The sequence below is a fragment of the Giraffa tippelskirchi genome, chromosome 13 (assembly GCF_054371585.1).
Source record: "Giraffa tippelskirchi isolate mGirTip1 chromosome 13, T2T-mGirTip1v1.2.pri, whole genome shotgun sequence".
Lineage (NCBI taxonomy): Eukaryota > Metazoa > Chordata > Mammalia > Artiodactyla > Giraffidae > Giraffa > Giraffa tippelskirchi.
Window position 1 is genome coordinate 96,428,793 of NC_137287.1, and position 21,473 is coordinate 96,450,265.

Below are 21,473 nucleotides of genomic sequence, written 5' to 3' on the forward strand. Positions count from 1 at the left end.
TGTTCCACATTGCTCCTGCCCTCGGGCCCTGCCCGAGATCACTTCACAGGACACCATCCCTGCCGCAAGCCTCCAGGACTCGGGGAGGTTCCCCCAAACTGGTCTTACCGTTTGTGACTGGGGGTTTTCCTTTCCCTTGAAATGGCACTTTCAGGAGCAGCAGGAGGGAGGGGCTAGCGGCCTGGAGTAAGAGTCTAATTCAGCGGTAGGATGATGACTAGGTTCCTGCAATAAGTGCTTTCCAGCCGGGTGCAGGTGGGGAGGGAGGGCCCTGCAAATTAATGAGTTAGGCCCGATTAATCTCGCTGCATTAGCAAATCCACGGGGAAAGCCAAACAAGGTTGGACAGATGTGTGTGAGCTTGGGCACACAGTGGGTGCTCCACTGGGCCTGCTGGGGCCCCGACAACGGGCACCATCCCAGCCTGGCCTCCAGCATGGGAATAGATGGGCCTGCTGGCCACAGCTGAGTTCCCTGGCTGTGCTCACCCGTGGGAATGGCCATGGAGAGCCTCCTTGTCCACTGTGTGAGCTGGCCAAGGTACAGGGAAAGGATGCGGAGCTGACCCGGCTGAGAGAAGCTGTAGACTCCTGAGAGGGCCCAGGCCTCGCTCCCTATTCAGATGTGCCCCATCCCCGGCAAGGCTAGCACCTGGGCCAGGCCAGGATGCCAGGCTGGGTGGGGGCCTGGCCTGACCCTCTGCCTGGTCCTTGGGCCCAATCATCTCTGATTCTGAGGCCTCCTGCATCAGGGTGGTCTGGAAATGGTTGTCAGCAGATGGAGATTGGGGCCTTGGCCAAGGCTGAGTCCTCTCTAAGGGTGGCTTGCCAGGGTCTGGAACTTAAGCCAGCTCCCCAGGTGATTCTTTGTGTACAGCTATGCGTGGACATACACGGTCCCAGGGGCTGCATTCCTGGGTGCCCCTTCCTCCAGGAAGCCTTCACAGATTGGCCCAGTTCACCCTCTCTCCTGACTCCAACCTAACATTCCCAGGAGCACCCAGATCTCATCAGACAGACAAACCCCTTCCCTACCTCACCTTTCTAGGTTGCTAGATAAGGGAAGGCTGACCTCCGCTTCCCAGCAATGCTGAGGTGGTTGGAGGAGACTTCAGAGGGACCTGGAGCACAGCTGGCCTCTGCCACCAAGAAAAGGTCATGGAGCAAGAAACCTTCTGCCCTGGGACAGCGCCAAGCAGGGATGGACAGAGAGCCACCAGGGAGACACCAGGGCTGGTCCCCTCTCGGTGAGGGGGGTTCCCAGGGTCTGAACCTCAGGTGACCAAGTGCTTATTGTGAGTTGGGGGGAGTGGTCCAAGAGAGGCAAGGAGGAAGGTTTGCCCTCCTCACCCCCTGCACCCAGTGACCCATCCCAAGGCCTGCTCCCCAGCTCCTAGTTCAGGGGAAATCTTTACCTTAGAGAACTTTCTGGATCCTGATGCAGAGCTGGCTGGGGGAAAGGAAAGAGGCCACAAACTGGAGCAGGCTCTGGGTCTGCAGGGGGTCCAAGGGTAGGCCATGCCCTGGTGGGGCACGGTCCAGGAGGCTTCCCAGAGGGCAGGCACCTCGAAGGGCAGACTGTGGGGAGCTCCAATCTGCAAGGGCACAGGCCACCCTTGGGACACACTATACCTGAGGCCGGGGGAGGCCAGGGTGAAGACCCAGACCTCCCAGTAGGAACCCTGGTGCTGACTGCATCACCTTGGGGTGTGGCACAACCCCTCTGTCCATCCATTTCCTCACTGGGACACAGAGATAACAAAAGAGCCCACCTCATAGGGATGCTGTGGGAGCTGCATCCACCTGTCTCAGTGGCTTGGGCCAGCATCTAGGGAGCCCGTGGACAGGGTGAGGGAGCAACCCTCGCTGTTGAGTTTGGCTGTTGCCCGGGACCAGGCATTTCGAAAACTCTGTAAGCACCAGCCAGAGTAGACAGACTGCTCAGGGTGGGGAACCTTGGAGGCCTCAGAGCATTTGGCCAGAGTGAGGGGAAGGGGGCTTGAGGAGGGGGAAGGAAGGTGGGAGAGGGAAATGGGGAGGGGTAGGAGAGATGGAGGAGAGAGAGGGAAGATGGGGGAGGGGAGGGGAGGGGAGATGAGGGAAGGGGAGGGGAGATGGGGGAGGGGAGATGGGAAGGAGGGAGAAGAGGGAATACAGGGAAACCAGCTGGAAGGGGGCAGGAGCTGGGGGATGCGGAGGGGCAGGAGCCTCCCCTGATTGAAGCTGCTACCTTGGGACCAAGCCTGTTACTTGCAGAGCATCGTCTGTGAGGGGCGGGGACCAGGGGCCTCAGGGACCATCATTCAGTTCCCCCAAGGGCTGGGCGCCAACGCGGGAGGAGCGCGGGGGCAGCTCCAGCCCCTCCTTCTCTGCCCTCATCCTCGACCGAAACCGAAGTCTCGGTTTGGGGGCTGGATTCCCCCCTACCCCGAGCCGGCCGCAGATCCCCAGGAGCAGCGCACGGATGGCTGCGGGGTTCGCGTTTCTGCCGAGCAGCGCGGTGTGCGCGCCGCAGACTGTGGCTCCGCCGCACAAAGCGGCCCCTCCCGGCCCTCCTTTGAGAACCTGCTGCTCAGCCGACGGCCACCTCGACCCACCTAAGGGCAGAGCCCCTGCGGGGTCATCGAGCGTAGCACCCGGTCATCTCCGTTGCGGCCGATATAGTTCAAGACTAGTCCAGGGGCGCCGCGGACTGCTCTGCGGGGGTCTCAACCGAGACCCTACACAGTCGCCCCTTAGCAGCTGCCCACTGCGCGTGGGATGGGGGCTGCCCCCTCGCCGGCGCAGTCCACCCGGCCGCAGGCCGTTCAGAGGCGGGGGCGGCAGATCCCCGCCCAGGCCCGACCTGGAGGCGGCAAGAAGCGGCTTCGCCTAGGGAGGGGGAGTTAGGGTTCTCCTCGCCCGCGAAAGGCCGGCTGCCGCGTCGAAGCTCTTCTGAACGCTTCCCGGTCCGCGGGGAACAGGCCGATGGAGGGGATTCTGTCCTGAGCGCCTGGTTGGAGAAGACGACCAGGGACCTGTGATTTCCAAACTGCACAGTGGAGCGGGGGTGGTGAAGTTAACCACATCAGCCCGGGCGCCCCTCCTGGCGCCCGGAGAACCTGGGGCGCGTCCTCCCTCCAGGCAGGCGGTGGAGGCGCGGGGCTGGGGACAGGTCGAAGGTTGATGTCTCGTGGTCGGCAAACCAGCCCGCGCCAGGATCCCCGAGACGCACGCAGCGATTGCCGGGCCCCCACTCGTAGCTCGGGCACGTGCCCGGCCCTGGGAGATCAAAGGAAACTCTGCCCACCGCGCGGGCCGACCTCAGCCCCCGCGCCTCCTCTCGACTCGCGGTGCATCCCCCTCCCCCTCTCCTCCCGGTCCTCGCCCTCCCTCCTGCTCCCTCCTCCTGTCCCTCCTCCCCCTCCTCCTCGCCGGCTGGAGGCGGGCAGGTCCGGGCGGGGCCGCGCCGCTGAGCCCACAGCCCGCGATCCCGGCCCGGTAGCCGCCGCCGCGCCCTCCGGGAGGAGCGACCGAGCGAGGCTTGCGGACGGAGCGGCCCGCGCGGCGCGGGGGGCATGAAGTTGGGTGCGCGAGGAGCTCAGAGCAGGGGCGCGGCGGAGCCGGGAGCTGCCCGCATCTAGAGCCCGCTCTGTGCGCCATGGAGCTCGGGGGCCCGGGGACGTCGCCGCTGCCGCCGCTGTTGCTGCTGCTGCTGGGGGCCGGCCTCCTGCCTGGTAAGTTTCGGGGCGCTGGAAGGACCCGCTTTCGCCCGGTTCAGGGCGGCCTCGGACCTCCGGAGCCAGAGGAAGGGAGGTTCCTGGCTGCGGTCCCATACCGCGGGTGAGCGCAACGGGGCAGCCGCGGAGGCTCCCCCCCGCATCCCCTAGACGCAAAAGACTGTCCTGAGGGCGCGGGCTGAGCCAGGCAAAGAAAGAGTTAACCTGTTCGGCAATTGGAAGAAAAGGGTTGAGGTGGGTGTGGGGAAGATGCTGTTTCAAGAGCTGGACCCAGAAGCACCAACTTGAATGGAGAGAGGTGCGGCCCTCCCCCGTTTATCCATTCTGCCCAGTTTCCTTGCAGGCTGCACCATGCCTGCCCACCCCCAACCCCTGGGGGCTGGGGAATCAGAAGGCTGGTCTCTGCCCTTGGCAGGGCCCCACCCAAACCCCTTCTGCCCCCACAGGCTCACTAGGACCTTCGAGGTTCCAGCCCCCTGCTCCTCCCCATTCCCTGGGAAGCCACCTTGCTATTTCAGGGGTACATGGAGGGAATTTAATTCTCTGACCTCCCCAGTGAGGAAGGAGTGACACTGTACTGTCAGAGGGACCAGGCTGGGGCTCTGGGCTGGGAGTGAAGGTCCTGGGGGTCTAGGACTGACCCCAGGCGTACTTGTGAATGCCCTCATGGGTCCAGCCATAACTCCCAGGTGAGCAGGACTGAGCTGAGAGAAGTAGGTAAGCAAGGGTCTCCTGTCCTGCCCTCAGATGCCCTCCACGATGCAGTGGTCGCGGCACAGGTGCCCAAGAGTGGCAGGGAAGCCCTCAGACCACAGATTGGCCACTGGGCTGAGCTGAATGAGGAAGCCCCTCCCCAGGTTCACTCCAGACCTGGTCATTGAGGAGAGACCATCCAGGAATGCAGGGTGCCAGAGTCACTGGGGATGCCAGGTCACTCATGCATCCAGGATGATCTTCCAGGATGATCGCCTGCAGTTGCTGCAGCCACAGGAAACCCTCAGGGGTTGAACCCTCACTCCCCGTCCTTCTCTCCCTGCCTGGGCCTGCCCCCTCTTGTCCTGCGGTTACCCCTACCTTGTACTTTGAGACAAGGTGCTCAGGACTGTGCTAGTAGCTCGAGATAGAGCCCCTTTCTCCCGCAGTCACGGTCTGATGCAGAGCCGTCCAGTCAGCACTCATCACATCAGTGATACCCTCTCATGGTGATGGATCCAGTGCTCAGAAGACTTCCCTTCCCTGGGGTAGAGAAGAAACTGCAGACAGAAGTAGGGCAGCAGGTGCAAAGGTCCTGAGGTAGGAGGGAGAAATGTGCTTTGAGGAGCTGGAAGGGAGCCCAGGTGCTGAGTGCGGCCTGGTAGGAGGCCCGAGGGCACAGCCTGGACGGCCACCGTCCCCGCCCCTGAGCCGCGCACCCGCGTGTCCCCCCAGTGAACAGCTGTGCAGAGACTCGGGCTCATGCGGAGGAGCGGCTGCTGAAGAAGCTCTTCTCTGGCTATAATAAGTGGTCCCGGCCTGTGGCCAACATCTCGGATGTGGTTCTTGTCCACTTCGGCCTGTCCATCGCACAGCTCATTGATGTGGTAGGTGCTGGGGATGGGGTGGGGGTTGGCAACCCGGGGCCAACCTGTGTCAGGGAGGGACAGGGCCTCGAGATGGCCCCGGGGCTGGGGGGCAGGGGGCTGGATGACCTGAGAAGGCTGCATTTGAGCCCCAACCCTGCCCAAACCCAGCACATACACCTAAGCAACTCGGGGGCCAAGGACTGTTCCATGTGATGCCTCCCCAGGCCCTGCCCTTTCCTCCCTCTCCACGTGGAAAAGCTCAAAGGGCCAGATTTGCAGCAGGGGATTAGGGCTATGACCGCCAGAGACAGAGAGCAGGAGACTCGTCTGTGGGGCCAGTGCAGGGTCTAGGGTAAGTTCTGGTACTGAGTGGGTCAGGGTGGGGCCGTGTGATACCCTGGCAGTACCTCTTGACCTTCATCTTGCTCAGGAGGCCCCACCACCACCAACCTGTCTGGAATGGGGCGACCTGGTGAGTCAGACAGGCTGTTTGTCAGGTGTGTTTACTTTCCTGGATGGGGACCTAGGAGGTTGCTGGGAGGAGGCCGAGGTCCAGCCTCTGAGTGGCTATGGCTCTGGAGGGGCAGGGGCATCCATTCAGGGTGGGGGCCCATCCTATGGGTCTAACTGCGTGTTGGCTGCACATCCTGGGGCAGCAGCCAAAGGGCCTTGGAGTGTGGGCTCCGGCCTGGCCTGGAGGAGTCCTCCAGGAGCTGGTTTGCTGGCTGCAAGGGGGTCTGAGGCTGGCTGGGTTTGGACTGGGGTTTCCAGTCAGCTCGGGTTCCAGGAAGAGCTGCCAGGGGCTGTAGATCTCTCCAAATGTCCACCTCACACCCCTGCCAGGACCCCAACCCCAAGTGGGCTCTGTGAGGGGGGAGCCACCAGTTTCGGAGCCTGGAGGCCCTGGTTTCTGGCTCATGCCAGGTGTGTTGAGTGGCCCCTGGGGCCCTGGTATTCTCACCTGTGGAATGGGATGAGTGAGCCGGCAACATCCAAGGGGCTTTGGGAGGTGGGGGGTGGGGGCTGTGGCCACGTTCACACTGACAGAAGGAGCCATGCTTCCGCCCCATTAGCATAGAGACCCGGTCAGTCCCCCATCCTGGCCTGTGCTCTCAGGCCTCCTGGAACCAAGCCTCAAATGCTTCCTGTAAAATACTCCTGGCTGGGGTGCAGCCAGAAGGCAGCTCAGGATGGTGGGGGTTCCAACCCACTGCGTTTGCAAACACTGTTTCCAGTATGGCTGTGGCTTCGTGTTCCAGGTCAGCTGCACTGTGGCCTGGCCTCCTACTTGAGCTCCTGGGGTTTTCTCGTCCCCCGGTCACCATGTTGCAGCATCTCCCCCATTCCCATGTCGCAGCATCCTCCTCCCCTCCATCTCCCTAGTTTGCCCAGGAGAGACAGCCGGAGCACACCAGTCCTGAGACCCCATTGAGGGGCCTGCCAGAGGCCACATGGCAACACCGGGCTGGACAGGAGCTGCTCCCAGCCCTGCTGTCTGCAGCTGAGTCGGCCAAGGACACTCCTGCACACGTGTGTGCTGATGAGATGTCCTTGCCTGTCCTGGGTGCTGGCCTTTTGTGGAAGGGGCCGCCTCCCTCCCCACTCTTTGAAGGGATGCAGTGTTTGCTTACAGGTTTGTGCCCCAGTGTGTGTGTGTGTGTGTGTGTGTGTGTGTTCATGCCTACAGACGTTTCAGGTGCCCGAATGTATGAAGGGCACTTCCAATGGGTGGGGTGGGTGGGTGGACAGCTCCAAGGGGGGTGTGTGAGGGGTGGGCACAAGGGGAAGGAGGCCAGGCCTGGCACCTGGAAGCTTGATCTGGGGGCGGGGAATGGGGCAGAGCCAGGCCAGCTGCCCCTGAGGGAATGCAAGGACGTCGTGATGGGGGCGACACCGCTGCAGGACTGCATTGCCAAGGTCGAGGTCGTTGGAGTGGTGTCGACGCCCCACTCAGGTCACGCTTATCCTCAGTGTCCTCTGGCGGCCTGTCCCAGGTGGCCCCGAGGGAGATCAGGACCAAGGGCAGTGCCTGGGGTGGCAGGAGATGTGGTCCCCTCCCGTGACCCAGCCAAACCAGGGCTTGTCCCCTGGGGGAGCAGGAGGGGAGGCTCCTGGGCCTTGCCTTTGAATAACCATCTGCCCCCAGCCCTGGTCTGGGCACTGGGTGCTTCACTTCTTGACCATCCTCGGGTTTCTTTGGCCTGAGCAGTCGTCCTGACGACCCGCGTGTCCCTGGTCTAGAGCCGACAAGGGAAAATGTTGGGCCATCAGAAAGTGGGGAGAGGCTAGTTCAAGCACTGCCTTTCCCCCACGCCGCAGAGACTGTGTCCAGTCCCTCTACCCTCCCCAGGGGAACAGCCCCTGCCCCTCAGGCCCTGTGGGCACCCTGCTCTCTGAGAAATACCCTCCATCAGCAGCAGGTGTCCCGCCCCAAACCTTTTGCAAGGAGCCAGCCCCCTCCAGCCCCAGCCCAGCTGCCCTCTGCCTGGGCTGGGTACGGCATGGTCCCTGGAGGTTCAGGGTCTGGTAAGAGGACCACTACATCCATGCACAGAGCCTGGAGTTCTTCTCCAGCCTGTGCTGGGGCCTGACTGCCTGTGTCCAGTGAACAAGGAGGGCTGGGAAGAGGGGTGGAGGGAGCAGGGAGTGTGTGTATGAGTATGTGTGTGTGTGAGAGTGTGTGTGTCAGTGTGTATGTGTGTGTCAGTGTGTATGCGTGCACGTATTGTATGGGAGTGTGTGAGTGTGTGTGTGTGTTGTGTGTGTGTGAGTGGTGTGTGTGTTCCAGCCCTTCTCACCTGGCAGGTGGCCGCTCAGTGACCTGGGGAGGAGCCTGCTGGGTCTCCTGCTCCCACCTCACCTGTTCTTGCCCCTCATCTGTCTACCTCCAGATCCTGAGGCTCCGGGCCTGGAGGGGCAGTTTGGCCACTGAATGGGAGGCTCAGGGGTAGTGGAGGGGGCAGGCTGGCCAGCTGGGAGGGAGTGATGCAGGTGGACAGGACCAGCATGGGCTGCTGATGAAGGGGGCAGCTCCTCCAGCAGCCAGGAGCCCTGGGCACCGCGTACACCCTTATTTACATAGCTGGAGGGGGTCAGGCCCGGCCACCTGTAAAGTCAGCTGGACACTGTCCTCACTTTCCTTCTCGGAAGGGTCAAGGGGAATTACCCTGTGGCCCTCAGTCCCCTCTGGGCCTGCCACCCTGGGCTTGGATGCCTCCAGGGGTGAGACACTCCCTCCCTCCTGAGGTCACCCAGTCCCCATGTTCGGCCCTGGCCCGTCCTTGTGGGTAAGGAAGCTTGGGCAGAGAGACGTGTCCTGAACCAGAGGGGATCACAACCTGCCTTCTTCTTGTTCATGCCCTAGGACGAGAAGAACCAGATGATGACGACGAATGTGTGGGTGAAGCAGGTGAGTGGGAGAGAGCCCTCACTGCCCCCTCCCCACCCTCTCCCTACCCCACTCTTCTGACCCCCTCTTTCCTTTCCTCCTGCAGGAGTGGCATGACTATAAGCTGCACTGGGACCCTGCTGACTATGAGAATGTGACTTCCATCCGAATCCCCTCCGAGCTCATCTGGCGGCCAGACATCGTCCTGTACAATAAGTGAGCTGGGGCCCTAGTGGGTGGGGCCACGTCCAGCCACGCCCCCACCAGGAATTTCTGCCAAAGCCAGAGTGAGCAAGAGGCAGACAGCTCAGCCCTTGAGCCAGGGCAGAGGCGGAGATAAAGAGGATGTTTGAGGCCCATTGACCAGCAAAGCGGCAAGGAGATTGGGGGGTCCGGTGGCCTGCGGGCACCTGAGGGCTCCTTCCCTGCCCGTGCCAGCCCTGGGGCCTCAGTCTCTTGGGGGGCAAGGAAGGGGTCAGAACCCCTCCCAGGATGACTACAGACCCTGCAGTTGTTTCCCCTCGAGCTGGAGTTGGTTCCAGAATCAGTCCCTGTCTGGGGAGGTTGGGCCCCTGCACACTGGTCACCCAGTCCTGGAGCAGAGGGTGGGGTACAGGGTTTGGCAAAGGAGCCCCCAGAACAGCCTTCCTGTCTCCACCCTCCCCTGCCCCTCCATCTGTGCTCACAGCTCCCTGCACAGACATCACCGAAAGTCCCCAAATCCCAGCTCATCACACTCTGCAAACAAAGCCTCTGTCAGGGCTATGTCCCGGCTGTGGAAGCTGAGCTGAAATCTCATCTCTGGAGGGTGTTTCTGTGCTGGGGGGCCAGGGGGCTATGGGCACTGCCGTGGCAGACTGGGGCTCCAGAGGGCTGGCCTCCTTGAACTTGTCCTTTCCTGGGACCTTGGCTGGGTCCTTGACCTCGGGGCAGCCCGACAGCCTCCCGTGTCCCTTGTCTCTGCTGTGTCATTGCCAGACCAGCTCACCCAGAGCTGAATCCTTGCTGGAAGAACCAGGCTGTGGGCGGCCGCGGCCCCACAGCACTGACGAACACAGCCAATGGCAGCACTTGGTCCCCCTGCCCACAGCCCCCTGCCCTCCCACCCAGACCCCGGTGCTTCTGCACAAAAGCCCTCCTGAGCCCCGGGGTTGGGCCTGACCTACAAATGCTATTTGATTAAGAACGACTGGGCTCCACTTGCAGCTTAATTGATTCCAGTAATGGCAGCAGGGAGAGCGGCCGCACGTGGAGGAGAGGGTTTTAGGGATGCATTAAGGGGGGCTGCTTGGAGAGTGGGAGGTGGGGCAGGCTCTCTGTTTTCCCTCTGCAAGCTGCCAGGTCAGACCCTGAGCCCTGGAGTCCTCTAGGCCCCCTAAGTTCCCCCGGGGTCCCCACTCAGCTCCCCCAGGCCCCTGCCCCGGGGGACTCAGCACTGAATCTGCCTGAACGTCTCTGACCCAGAACACAGGGACCAGTGTCAGGACTCTGGGACCCAGGGGAGCATCGTGCTCTGCGACTGCTCGAGACCTACGGAGACCAATAAGTGGGTCTGGGAGGCATACAGCCCCCAGGATGGCAGCCCAGCCCATTCCCTCTCTAGACTCCCTACCGAGACCCAGAGATAGCGGGTTGGACCCCTAGCTTCCCTTGGGGATGGAGGCTGGCACCAAGGCCCTCTTTGAAGGGGGTTGGGCATGGGCACGGATGGGCCCCAGGGCTGGTGGCGATGTTGGCCAGATGGCCACTGGGGAGGCCTGTTTCCAGGGATCAGGCCCATGTGCACTTGCTTGTGGCCAAGTGGTCAGCGCAGGCTGCTGGGCAAGGGGAAGGGTTGAGGGTGGCTTTTCTGAGAGCTTTGGGGTACCCCTTCGAGGCTGGAGGGAGTGCACGTGAGGCCATGCTGTCCATGGGGGCTTCCCTCCACTGGCCTGTCAGACAGAGGGGCTCATGTGGACGGCCGGCATCTTCGGCCTAGAGCAGGAATCTGACCAGCCGGGTTGACCCCTCTTCCCCACAAGCTGTCCCAACGACTGCTCCCCCCGGGGTTGCTGGCCCAGCCTCTGGGGGGTGCTTTGTCCCCTGGCATGGGAAGCCCACTGTGGGGGAGGGGTGGGACTTCCTAGAGCAGTGATGGGGGCGGGGTGGGGGTGGCAGGGAGGTGGGGGTGGTGACAACTTCCCTTGGGAAAGCTTCTTCTTCCTGGGATTGCCCTGGGTGGCTGGGTCCCAGAGTCCCACATGCAGAGTGAGGGGCCGGCCCGGGGTGGAAGTGCCCTTAGCACAGGAGCGTGAAGACACAGGCTCATAGACTAGACTAGTGTCTGTGGGGCTGTCCCCGGGGCGGAGGGGTGGGGGGGTGAGGGTGGCGGAGGAGGGGAGGTCTCCTGTCAGCATTTCAGAGCCGCCTGGGACAGCTGCTCCCTTACCTGCCTGGGGGTGCCCCACGTGGTCAGTGTGGGCAGCTCAGACCTTGCGGGGAAACAGGCTGAGAGAGAGGCCTCCTGACCCAGGCAATAACAGCTTGGGACTGGGGACTGGGTGTTTCCAGCAGCAGAGGAGAGAGTGGCTGGCTTTGGGGGCAAGCAGTGTTCTCAGGTGTCCCCAGGTCTCCCATGGCATCAACATGCCCCTCTCCTCACCATGGGCATCTTCGGTGGCTGTTCCTGGGAGGCCCAGGCCTGGGCCAGGACAGCAGCCCCTAGCTCTGTTGCCTGCCAAGTCTGTGGACAGGGTGCCCTGAGGCCAAGGAACAGGCAGGAGGGCCGAGGGCCTGGGATGTGATGGCTGGAGTCCACATCCCCCTCTGGGGGCCTGGTCTTTGCCTTGTTGGGCCCCAGAATCTTCACCTGTGCAAGAAGTGGGGGTGGGGGTCTCACCTCTAAGTTTGGGGGATCTGTGGGGGAGAAAGTGCCAGCCTGGAGCAGGAGAAGGTGGTGAGACAGGTCAGACTTCCGTCCAGCTCCAGGGTGACCGCAGGGAGCGAGGCCCTCTGTGTGTTGCCCTGGGGCCACTAGTGCATCTGGAGCCCCTGATGTGGCATGGATGGCCCTTCTAGCCCCCAAGTAATTGCGGTCATCACCACGGTCAAGCATGGATGTCAAGCGTGGTGCGGGCTGCTGAGACAGTCTCCACGGCGTGTCACCCCCAAGGGTAGGGGAAATAGCAAGGTGGGCAGGTGAGCAATGAGCTGGACATGGGCACCATGAGCAATGAGCCCAGAGCTGTCTGGTCCCGGGCGAGGCCTCACTGTGAAGTGAGGGTGTATTTAGTGGGCAGAGGCATGAGAGCTCTGGACCTCGGGTGTTGGGCGCCTCACCCACCACCTCTTTCTCCCGTCCAGCGCGGACGGGGACTTTGCTGTCACCCACCTGACCAAGGCCCACCTCTTCCATGACGGCCGGGTGCAGTGGACGCCCCCAGCCATCTACAAGAGCTCCTGCAGCATCGACGTCACCTTCTTCCCCTTCGACCAGCAGAACTGCACCATGAAGTTCGGGTCTTGGACCTATGACAAGGCCAAGATCGATCTGGTGAGCATGCACAGCCGCGTGGACCAGCTGGACTTCTGGGACAGCGGCGAGTGGGTCATCGTGGACGCCGTGGGCACCTACAACACACGCAAGTACGAGTGCTGCGCGGAGATCTACTCGGACATCACCTACGCCTTCATCATCCGGCGCCTGCCGCTCTTCTACACCATCAACCTCATCATCCCCTGCCTACTAATCTCCTGCCTCACCGTGCTTGTCTTCTACCTGCCCTCTGAGTGCGGCGAGAAGATCACCCTCTGCATCTCCGTGCTGCTGTCGCTCACCGTCTTCCTGCTGCTCATCACCGAGATCATCCCATCCACCTCGCTGGTCATCCCACTCATCGGCGAGTACCTGCTCTTCACCATGATCTTTGTCACGCTCTCCATCATCATCACCGTCTTCGTGCTCAACGTGCACCACCGCTCCCCGCGCACACACACCATGCCTGCCTGGGTCCGCCGTGTCTTCCTGGACATCGTGCCACGCCTGCTCTTCATGAAGCGGCCGTCCGTGGTCAAGGACCACTGCCGGAGGCTCATCGAGTCCATGCACAAGGCGGCCAGCGCTCCGCACTTCTGGCCGGAGCCCCGGGGGGAGCCCGCTCGGTCTCCGTCCCTGACCTGTGGGGTGGACCAGCCCAGCAAGCCCCAGCCAGCCTGCACAACACCCCCGGACCAGGTCCCAACTCCGCAGCCTTCAGAGGCTGAGAAGGCCAGCCCCTGCCCATCTCCTGGGCCCTGCCGCCCGCCCACTGGCACTCGGGCCCCGGGGCTCACTAAGACCCGGTCCCTAAGTGTCCAGCATGTGTCCAGCCCCAGCAAAGTGGCGGAGGATGGCGTGCGGTGCCGGTCCCGGAGCATCCAGTACTGCGGGCCACGAGAGGAGGCTGCCTCACCGGCCGGCCGCCTGGCGGATAGCTCCCCTTCCTCTCCGACCAAGGCCCCTGCAGCTGAGCTCCTGCCCCCAGACCAGGCCTCCCCCTGCAAATGCCAGTGCAGGAAGGAGCCGGGGGCCCCAAATGCCACACTCAAGACCTCCAGCACCAGAGCGCCGCCCCTGTCCCTGTCGCCAGCCCTGGCACGGGCGGTGGAGGGCGTCCAGTACATCGCAGACCACCTGAAGGCGGAAGACACAGACTTCTCGGTAAGTCCCCACCACGGCCACCTGGGGGGGACCTGTTGCTCTGTCTATGTCGTGGGGCCCCACCGCCCCATCCACTTTGAAGGAGGAGGTGACTGGTGAAAGACATAGAAACCAGGACCCCAACCCGGCTGTTCCCTGTGCCCCGAGCCTCCATCAGCTTGGGGGCAGGAGGTCCCCCGTGTGGTGGCCCAGTGGCTGTTGGAGCAGAGTGGACCTCTGGCGTCTCCTTTGGGCTTCAGGGCCCAAGGAGCCTGCCTGCAGGTGGGGTGTTAGGCAGCCCCCAGCACCATCCGCACCTGGTGAGCGCCTCCCTTGACCTCAAGTGCCCCTCACCCTGCTGTGGGCCCCCCCGGGGAGGGTCTGCGGTGAGAGATGCTGAGAGGAGATGGGATGAGATTGAGTGGCCTCTGTGGCCTAGCACGGGGAGAGGAGAAATCAGGCTTGGGACACAGGACCCTCTGGCCAGCACCCTCATGCCCAGCCAGAGAGAGGGTGCCTGGGGTCTGGGCGCGCAGGGCAGGTGCTCAGACACGGGTCAAATTCAGGGCCCTGTGGAGTCGGGGACTGCAAGGGTGGGTCCTGGCTGAGGGCTGAGCCCCAGTTCAGATCCTGGGTGGGTGGGGCAGAGGAGCACATAGGTGGGTGGAGGAGGGCACCGCTCAGTCTGCTTGGTCATTACTGGCCACTCAACCTGGGCTGCGACCTTGCCCCACATTAGCTTCCTCCTGCAGGAATGCAGGCCCGTGGGCAGGCAAGACAGTGCGGTTCCCTCCCCTACCTCCTTGTCCCTCTGCCTCCTCGGGAACAGCCCATGATAGTTTCCCAGACATACATGATCCCTGGGGAGTGTCTGTCCTGTAGCTAGGCCACCTCACCCAACAGTGAGCCAGTCTCTTAGCTGCCCTCTGAATCCCAAGGGGTTGTGAAGTCATCCTAAGGTTTCTGGAAGGTTCCACTCGGGAGACACTGGCTCTGGGCCCGTCGTGTTCCCCAGTTCTTGAGGAGCTCTGACGTGCGGGTCTGAGGGGCTGCTGAGAAGAGATCGATACCTTTGAAGTGTCACCAGGGTCTCAGAGGCGCCCAGTGGTTCTGAGTGCAGGGCCAGCCCCTTGTCCCCAGACCTCTCCGTCCGCATCGCAGTCCCGGCTGTCATGACCTGGTTCTGGTTCCGGCATTGTGCCCAGGTTCTGGGAAGCAAAGCGACTTCAGAGGAACCGACCTGGGATGGGGGCTGGGCAGCTTTGTGAGCAGCGTTTCAACGTCTGAGGGGGCGGCTGAAAAGACTGCTCCTGCTCAGATCCGGCAGCGCCACCGGCTGCTTCCTGGAACAGAGGGTCCTGTCGCTCTCTCGCTTACAAGTGACCCCATTTGCTCTGGTTACCTGAGAATAAACTCGGCCCTTTCAGCTTTGGCTTAAAACCGTCACGATGCCGCTGATTACTTTAAACATCAGAGCAGAAAACAGCAGTGAAAAGTTCTCTCTCTAGGCCCCCAAAACGGGAGGCTGAGCCTGCCTTTGGCCAGGCCTGTGGGACCTGCTAGGGTCCAGCTGGCCTGAGCCCAGGTGCCCCTCCTTTCTGCTCACTCAAGTGCCGACAACTGCCCACCCAGGACCTGCCTGTGGCCTCCCTGAGGCTTTGCCTGGGGGCACTCCAGGTGGGGTTGGGACCCACTCCCCCAGCGTGGACATGTAATGTGGCCTGTCCTGCCTCTGGGCCTCTGTGTCCACCCTGCAGCCCAGACGGTGCAGTCACCTTCCTCGTCGGGTCCAGGGAGTGGCCGCAGGTGGTGGGCTCAGCATGTTCCCCACCTCGAGCCTGGGGTACCCTCCGTTGTCCCTGGAGAGCCCTCCACACAACAGCTGCACACTCAGAGCCTGCTCGCAGCACAGGGCTGTGCTTGCATTCACGTGTGACCCTCGCCCTCAGGAGCTTTGGAGACAGGCCTGAGCGACCCACTGACCATGAGGGGCTCAGGCCACTTGGGAAGCCAGCCATGAGCCCCACCCTGGGCAGAGGTAGGAGGTAGGCAGAGGTAGGCAGCCAGCTGTGAGCTCTGCCTTGGGCTTCTTGCTGGAGGTCAGCTCCCCCCTGCACCACTACCAGGATGCTCTGGCCCTTGCCTTGCACAGCGAGGGGCTGTGGGTGCCCGCCCATTCCGGCCTCACTGGCTCCATCTGTAAATAAATGCGGGGGCCAGGTAGTCCCCACGGTGCCACCAACTATCAAAAACCCAGAGCACACTTCACCATGTCACAGCCTGGACCCTGGCCTTCCTTCAGAGGCGTCCCCATCGCTACCTCCTGGGAGCTCATGCGCCTGCCAGGCCGGTGGAGTTGGTAGGGCCACCATGCTGGACCCCATTTCCCGTGGTGGCTTTGCTGCCACCCCCCATAGAGAACGTTGACCCCTGCAGCCCAGGGTTTCTGAGCCCAGACTTAAAGCCATTTCTCTGCATTCCCTCCGCACCCCTTACCTTAGTACAAGTATGCCTGCAACCTTGGTGACCTTGGTGGCAAGAATAGGAACAGAGATTCTAGAAGTTTCTTGCTGTGGCGAGGCCTGAGGGAGGCGGCTGGGAGTGACAATGTGTGTCTGTCTGCAGGTGAAAGAGGACTGGAAGTACGTGGCCATGGTCATCGACCGCATCTTTCTCTGGGTGTTCATCATCGTCTGCCTGCTGGGGACCGCCGGCCTCTTCCTGCCGCCCTGGCTGGCCGGCATGATCTAGGGGCCCGGACTCGGGACTCCCTGAATTCAGTGGGATCATGCCACTTACCAGATTGCCCCCCATCCTCTGTCTGCTGTGAGATGGCCTTGGAAGGAGCCACTGACCCCTGGGGACCTGCCCGAGGGACTGGTGAATGCCTGTTTGTCTGCAGGGCGGTGTCACTGCCTGTCTTATTAAAGTTTAACCGGAGCATGGTGACACGATGGCCTCCCGCAAGGACGTGCGGCTGATGGCTCTCAGCAAACGTCCCAGCAACCCTGACTATCCCCAGGCTGTGCCACTCAGCCACCCGCAGCCCCTCTTAGCTCCCAAAGCCCTTGATCCCTGTGGGATCCCCGAGACTCAGGCACAGATCCCAGCCTGGGGTACCCCTGGGTCCTCAGGCTTGCTCTCTCTGACCCCAGAGGTGAGTTAGCAAACACATGACCCTCACCTGCCACAGGCAGGGTCCAAGCAGGGGGTGTCTGAGTGTCTGGGGGGGTCCAAGCCAGGGATTGGGGGGTTTCTGAGCTGGGGCTGGGTTTGGTCTCTTCTGGGCACATTAGTCAAAGCCCAGATTTTGCACCCGAGGAGCTTTGGGGTTGGATTGGTTAGACTTGGTCCCCGTGGAGGAGAATCAGGTGCAGGTCCCCCTCAGGTGAGGGACCCTCGGTCCCAGGCAGCCCAGATGTCTCCCTGGCAGGGGTGCTTGGGTCTTGGGCAGACACTTTGCTGGCCTGGTAATGCCCCCAGGTTGCCGGTGGACCTGAGACTGTGTAAGGGACCCAGATCTGGGGTCCCCACCCAACACCTCCCTTGATTTACCCTCTGCTTACAGTCAGGGGACCCCTCTGGGGCAGAGTAACAGGTAGGACCTCCCTGACCTGGCAGCTGTGGTGATTCCAGAGGCCCTGGGGACCTCTTGTCTGGCTAGCTCTGGGGCCCTCTGGAGTGTGGTGCCTTGCAGGGTAGGGGCTGAGAAACGGGGGGTGGTGGGGGGGGGTGGGGGGGACCCTCCACAGCCTCCCACCCAGCCCCAAAGCCTCTGTCTCACACCATATGGAGGTTTCCCTGCCCGATGTGGCCGGGAGAAGTTGGAGGGCAATGGCCCCAGGGGCCTAGTGTCCCCTCCTCATGAAGGCTGAGCACCAGGGAGCACCACAGTATCTCCTGAGACCCTGAGAAAACGCTGGCCCTGTGGTGATGTGGGGGTGGGCTGCCCCCACTCTCTGGATTCTTGCAAGCCCTCAGGCTCCAGATGCCAGTGGGGTCTGGACAATGTGGCCCATACCCCAGGAGCCACATCCGGGTGGAGGGAGCCTCCGCAGGCCCAAGGAATCCTTCCTCCAATGACGGTCAAGCTCTGCCTCTCCAGAACGTTTGTGTCAGGGGTGTGGCTGGGAGGTGGGAGCCCTGGGTCTCCCTCCAGGCTGTGCCTGGGTCACGTGGAACTTGGGAGAATTGAATGAATAATTTAGTGAAGTTCAAAGACATTTCTGCAGAGGTCCTGCTGGAGGCCACCGCCTGGCAGAGGAGACTGGAGTTCACAGTCTCCACCTGGCCACTGGTGAACTGCAGACCAGCCCCCTGGACATTCAGGACCCCATCTGACTGGCACCTGCCCCCGGGGGCTATTGGGGCACCAATCATCTCAGGACACTAGGGGAGAGCCCAGACTGGCAGCTCACCAGGATGCAGGACGGGCACCAAGGTCGCAGCCCTGACGCAGATTTCAGATGTCATCACCCCAATCCTCCTTACGTAAGCGGATCCGGCGCCAGACGTGGGGCAGCAGTGGGGGCCCTGGGGCCCACGTGCAGATGTTCTTTCCTGGGTTGGGAGAGGCCAGGAGCCCCAGGGAGGAGGACAGCCCCCAGTTTCTGGTTGCTGTATTTTCCTTTTTTTGAGACTCAGAAACAAGTCAGAAAATCCACACACAGAATGGATCACCCACATTCCCACCAAATTAACCATGACCACTATTTTGGGCTATTTGTTTTTTTTTTTTTTTTGATTGACATAAAATTTACCTACGACAAAATACCTGGTCTTCAGCCCTCAGATCAGTGAGTTTCAACTAGATTCAACCCCAGACCCCTCCAGCCCCTCCAGCCTGTGCTTGGTTTCCTCCCTGGAGGGGGCTTCCCCCACCATGACCTTGGTCTGAGTGGAGCCCCTGGTTCACAGCCTCTCTGTCCTGTTCTTCCACTGGATGTGGTGCGGTCAGCACCCACCATGACCATGTCTCCATCCGTAGGCAGTTTGTCATGCTGAGTCACGTTCTTCTGTCCCAATAAACTAAAACGTGTCTGTGTCCCCGTCGCCTCCACCGGCCTGCGGGGAGGTCTCTCTGGGCGTCCGTTCCCTCTGTTAGTGTTGACTGTGTCTCATTTTCTGTGTCTTGTAATAACTTGACACCTGGGTGCCTCCCAGACCTGCCTGGGGGGGTTGTTTCAGCACCATTTGTTGAAACACTGACCGTTCCACAGTAAAATGCCTAAAATGTTTCCTTGTATATTTTCCCTGCTCTTTAACGGGTTTTGGTCTGGGGTGAGCTACTCCATCAGGGCTAGAAGCAGGAAGCTGTATCTTGCCTTTTAACGCAGTCTTTTGAAGAGCTAACACCCCCACCACTTACTGTAATTTCTGCTCCACCGGTATCTGGTTAGGCTGTCTCCCTTATTTTCCTGTTTGCATATGTTCTGTCCCCTCCCACAGAAGAAAACTTGATCTAGTTGGCTAATCTTGAAGGTCATACGTTCAATCTTTTCCTCCTTCCTGGTGGCTGCCCCTAATATAACAGAGTGTGTAGTCTTTGAGTTCTTCCCAGGTGGTGCTAGTGGTAAAGAACCCTCCTACCAATGCAATGTAAGAAAAGTGGATTTGATCCTGGGCTGGGAAGATCCCTTGGAGGAGGGCACAGCAACCCACTCCAGTATTCTTGCCTGGAGAATCCCATGGACAGAGGGGGACTGGCGGGCTACAGTCCATAAGATCAGAAAGAGTTGGACATGACTGAAGCAACTTAGCACGGATGCACGCACGTATATATTCTTTAAGAGCTTGATAAGTTGGTATGAAAACTGTCTCCATCAGGCCTCACACTTCCAGACAAAGCAAGCACCTCGCTGCCCCTTGGGGATTCTGGAGTAACCTGGAACCTAGTTCTAGGTCACTATGGACGTGAGGGTCTGGGAAGGGCGTGATGGTTCCGTGAACGGCAAACATCACTAGGGTTTTTACTCACCCAGGTGTGCGTGCATGTTAAGTTGCATGCATGCTAAGTTGCTTCAGTCGTGTTGACTCTTTGCAACCCTATGGACTATAGCCTGCCAGGCTCCTCTGTCCGTGGGATTCTCCAGGCAAGAATACTGGAGTGGGTTGCCATGCCCTCCTCCAGGGGGAACCTTCCCAACGCAGGGATTGAACCCACGTCTCTTACATCTCCTGCATTGGTGTGCAGGCTCTTTACCACTAACACCATCTGGGAAGCCCACTCACCAGGGATTTCTGGTGTAGTGAGTCTAAGTGCTGATGATTTTCCCTTTCTGCTGAAAATGCCCCCAGGTGGGTTCAAAGGGATCCTGTGTGATGTGTGACCTGCCTTCTTAGGCTTGGGTCTCAGGATGTATTTTCATCCTATTTGTTTCAGTAATAGTTCTGCCAGGTTTAAGATTCAAGCCTTTCCCTTCAACACTCTGAGGTCATTTTCTCCCATGTTCTGATGCTGAGCAGCTCTTGTCCTCTTATAGAAAAGGGTTTAAAGACTTTCCCCACCATCTCTGTGTTTTTGCATCAGTGAATCTAAAGGCATGTTTTAAAACTTGGTCCCATTTGGCCCTTTGAACCCTTCAGTCTGGGATTTTAAGTCTTTCTCTAATTCTCAAATCTTTAAAAAGCATCTATTTCAACATTCCGACCCCTCATAGACTCACTGCTTCCTCTGGGAGCCCCTCGTGTGGAGGCAACGCTTGCTTTTGCTATTTTATCCTTTCCCGAGCCTCCTGGGTAGCCTCTCTAGTGATCTCTCAGCCTGTCTATGGTCAGGCTGTAATTACCAAGCCTGCCTCACTGACTTTATTTCTCCTTTTATGTTTCCATGCTCTATTTCCTCACACCTGTTAATGTTGGCTCTGTGTTATTACTACCCATCCTTCCAACTCTTTGAAGATACTGTGATTTTAAATTAAAGGACTAAAGGGGGACTCACATTCCCCTTCTTCTCCCAAGTCCTGCTAGGCTCACATGTCATTTTTCCCTGGGTTACCTTGGCTCCCAAACCTGGAAATAATGCTGTGAGTGTGGATGTGTGAGAGTGCGTGTGTATGAGCACATGGGGAGGTGCAAGAGTGTGTGTGCAGAGGGGAGATTTGGGAGGGGCTTTCACTGTCCTGTGAGGCTTCATGTCAGCCCTCGGTCAGGTCAAACTGTGAAGGGCCAGGGCCCGGCTGGTCTCTCTCCAGCCCTCTGAGCCTAGCCAGAGGTGGTGCTGATGGCCACCGTGCTCTCATCTACAGGCTGTTCACATAGACACCAGGTCATGGCAGCCCATGCTTGAACCCCAGAGGCTTGCAGACACTCCCAGGACAAAACCCAGACCCCTCCCTGAAGCACCCCCAATACGGTCAGTGGGTTGACCCCTGGCCCAGCCTGTCCTCAGTTTGCTCTCTCCTCCTGCCATTTCTAGGTTGGGCCTGGCCAGGCCCAGGCCCAGCCTGCTCAGGTGGGCGCCCCTGCCCAGAACATTCCACAGTCTCCCCCTCCCAGCCTGTCCTGCTTCTGCCCCCGTGTCACCTTGGAGCCCTCACTGGCCCTGCCCCAAACTCTTCTTAGTGTTCAGAGAGCTACTGAATGGGCCACAGCGGGTGCCGCCTCAGGGCCCATGGCTGGCAGGCTTCCCTGGTGGAGGGCGAGACAAGGAACGTGGTCACTGCACAGGCTTTGGTGCCCAGGTTGGTCAAGGGGAGAGGCACTGGGCAGTGGCAAGGTAAGGGGCCAGCAGGTCAGGGTTCCATGAGGCCTGAGCACCTGGGGGTGAGCCAGATGTTACTAGAGATGCCACTACGAGGGAGGTAGGGAGCCCCTGGCTGTGCCCAGGATGGTCACCTCAGCATCTGGGGGTGGGCTGGACACGTTCTCCAAACCCACCCCACCCTGCTGACTCACAGTGTCCCCAAGGCTGAGAGCCCTGAGCAGGGCCTGATCCCTGGAGGGGTGGGGCTGTGGGTACCAGGGCCTGGAGGCTTCAGTGGCCTTACAGGAAGAAGGGGGTGAGGGGGACCATGGTGAAGGGATCCTCACTACCAAGGACAAAAGGTGGCTTCTCTCTGAGAGGCTCGTGGGGGAGGGAATTTGGGACTCCACTCGGTGGGGGATGGGGAGGGTGGGGGAGTTCCTGGCAATGAGCAGCCACCTCCG

General features: G+C 60.7%; 1 protein-coding gene across 2 annotated transcripts; it reads left to right on the forward strand.

Annotated features, from left to right (window-relative positions):
* Nucleotides 1-3,639: 3,639 nt before the first annotated feature.
* CHRNA4 (cholinergic receptor nicotinic alpha 4 subunit) lies at nucleotides 3,640-16,076 on the forward strand. 2 transcript variants are annotated; one of them, XM_081557617.1, is made up of 6 exons: nucleotides 3,640-3,715; nucleotides 5,147-5,298; nucleotides 8,645-8,689; nucleotides 8,775-8,884; nucleotides 12,011-13,346; nucleotides 15,951-16,076. In XM_081557617.1, the coding sequence occupies exons 1-6, from the start codon at nucleotides 3,640-3,642 to the stop codon at nucleotides 16,074-16,076; spliced, it is 1,845 nt and encodes a 614-aa protein (XP_081413743.1). The 2 variants fall into 2 exon arrangements, with proteins under 2 accessions (XP_081413743.1, XP_081413745.1); XM_081557619.1 differs by lacking the exon at nucleotides 3,640-3,715 and having other exon boundaries at nucleotides 5,188-5,253.
* Nucleotides 16,077-21,473: the final 5,397 nt, after the last annotated feature.

Bases quoted from the DNA above. Each gene is read 5' to 3' on its own strand.
- CHRNA4 (XM_081557617.1), top strand. From the start codon at position 3,640: ATGGAGCTCGGGGGCCCGGGGACGTCGCCGCTGCCGCCGCTGTTGCTG. The intron at 5,299-8,644 runs GTAGGTGCTGGG...TTCATGCCCTAG, and splicing joins TCGCACAGCTCATTGATGTG to GACGAGAAGAACCAGATGAT. The intron at 8,885-12,010 runs GTGAGCTGGGGC...TCTCCCGTCCAG, and splicing joins GACATCGTCCTGTACAATAA to CGCGGACGGGGACTTTGCTG.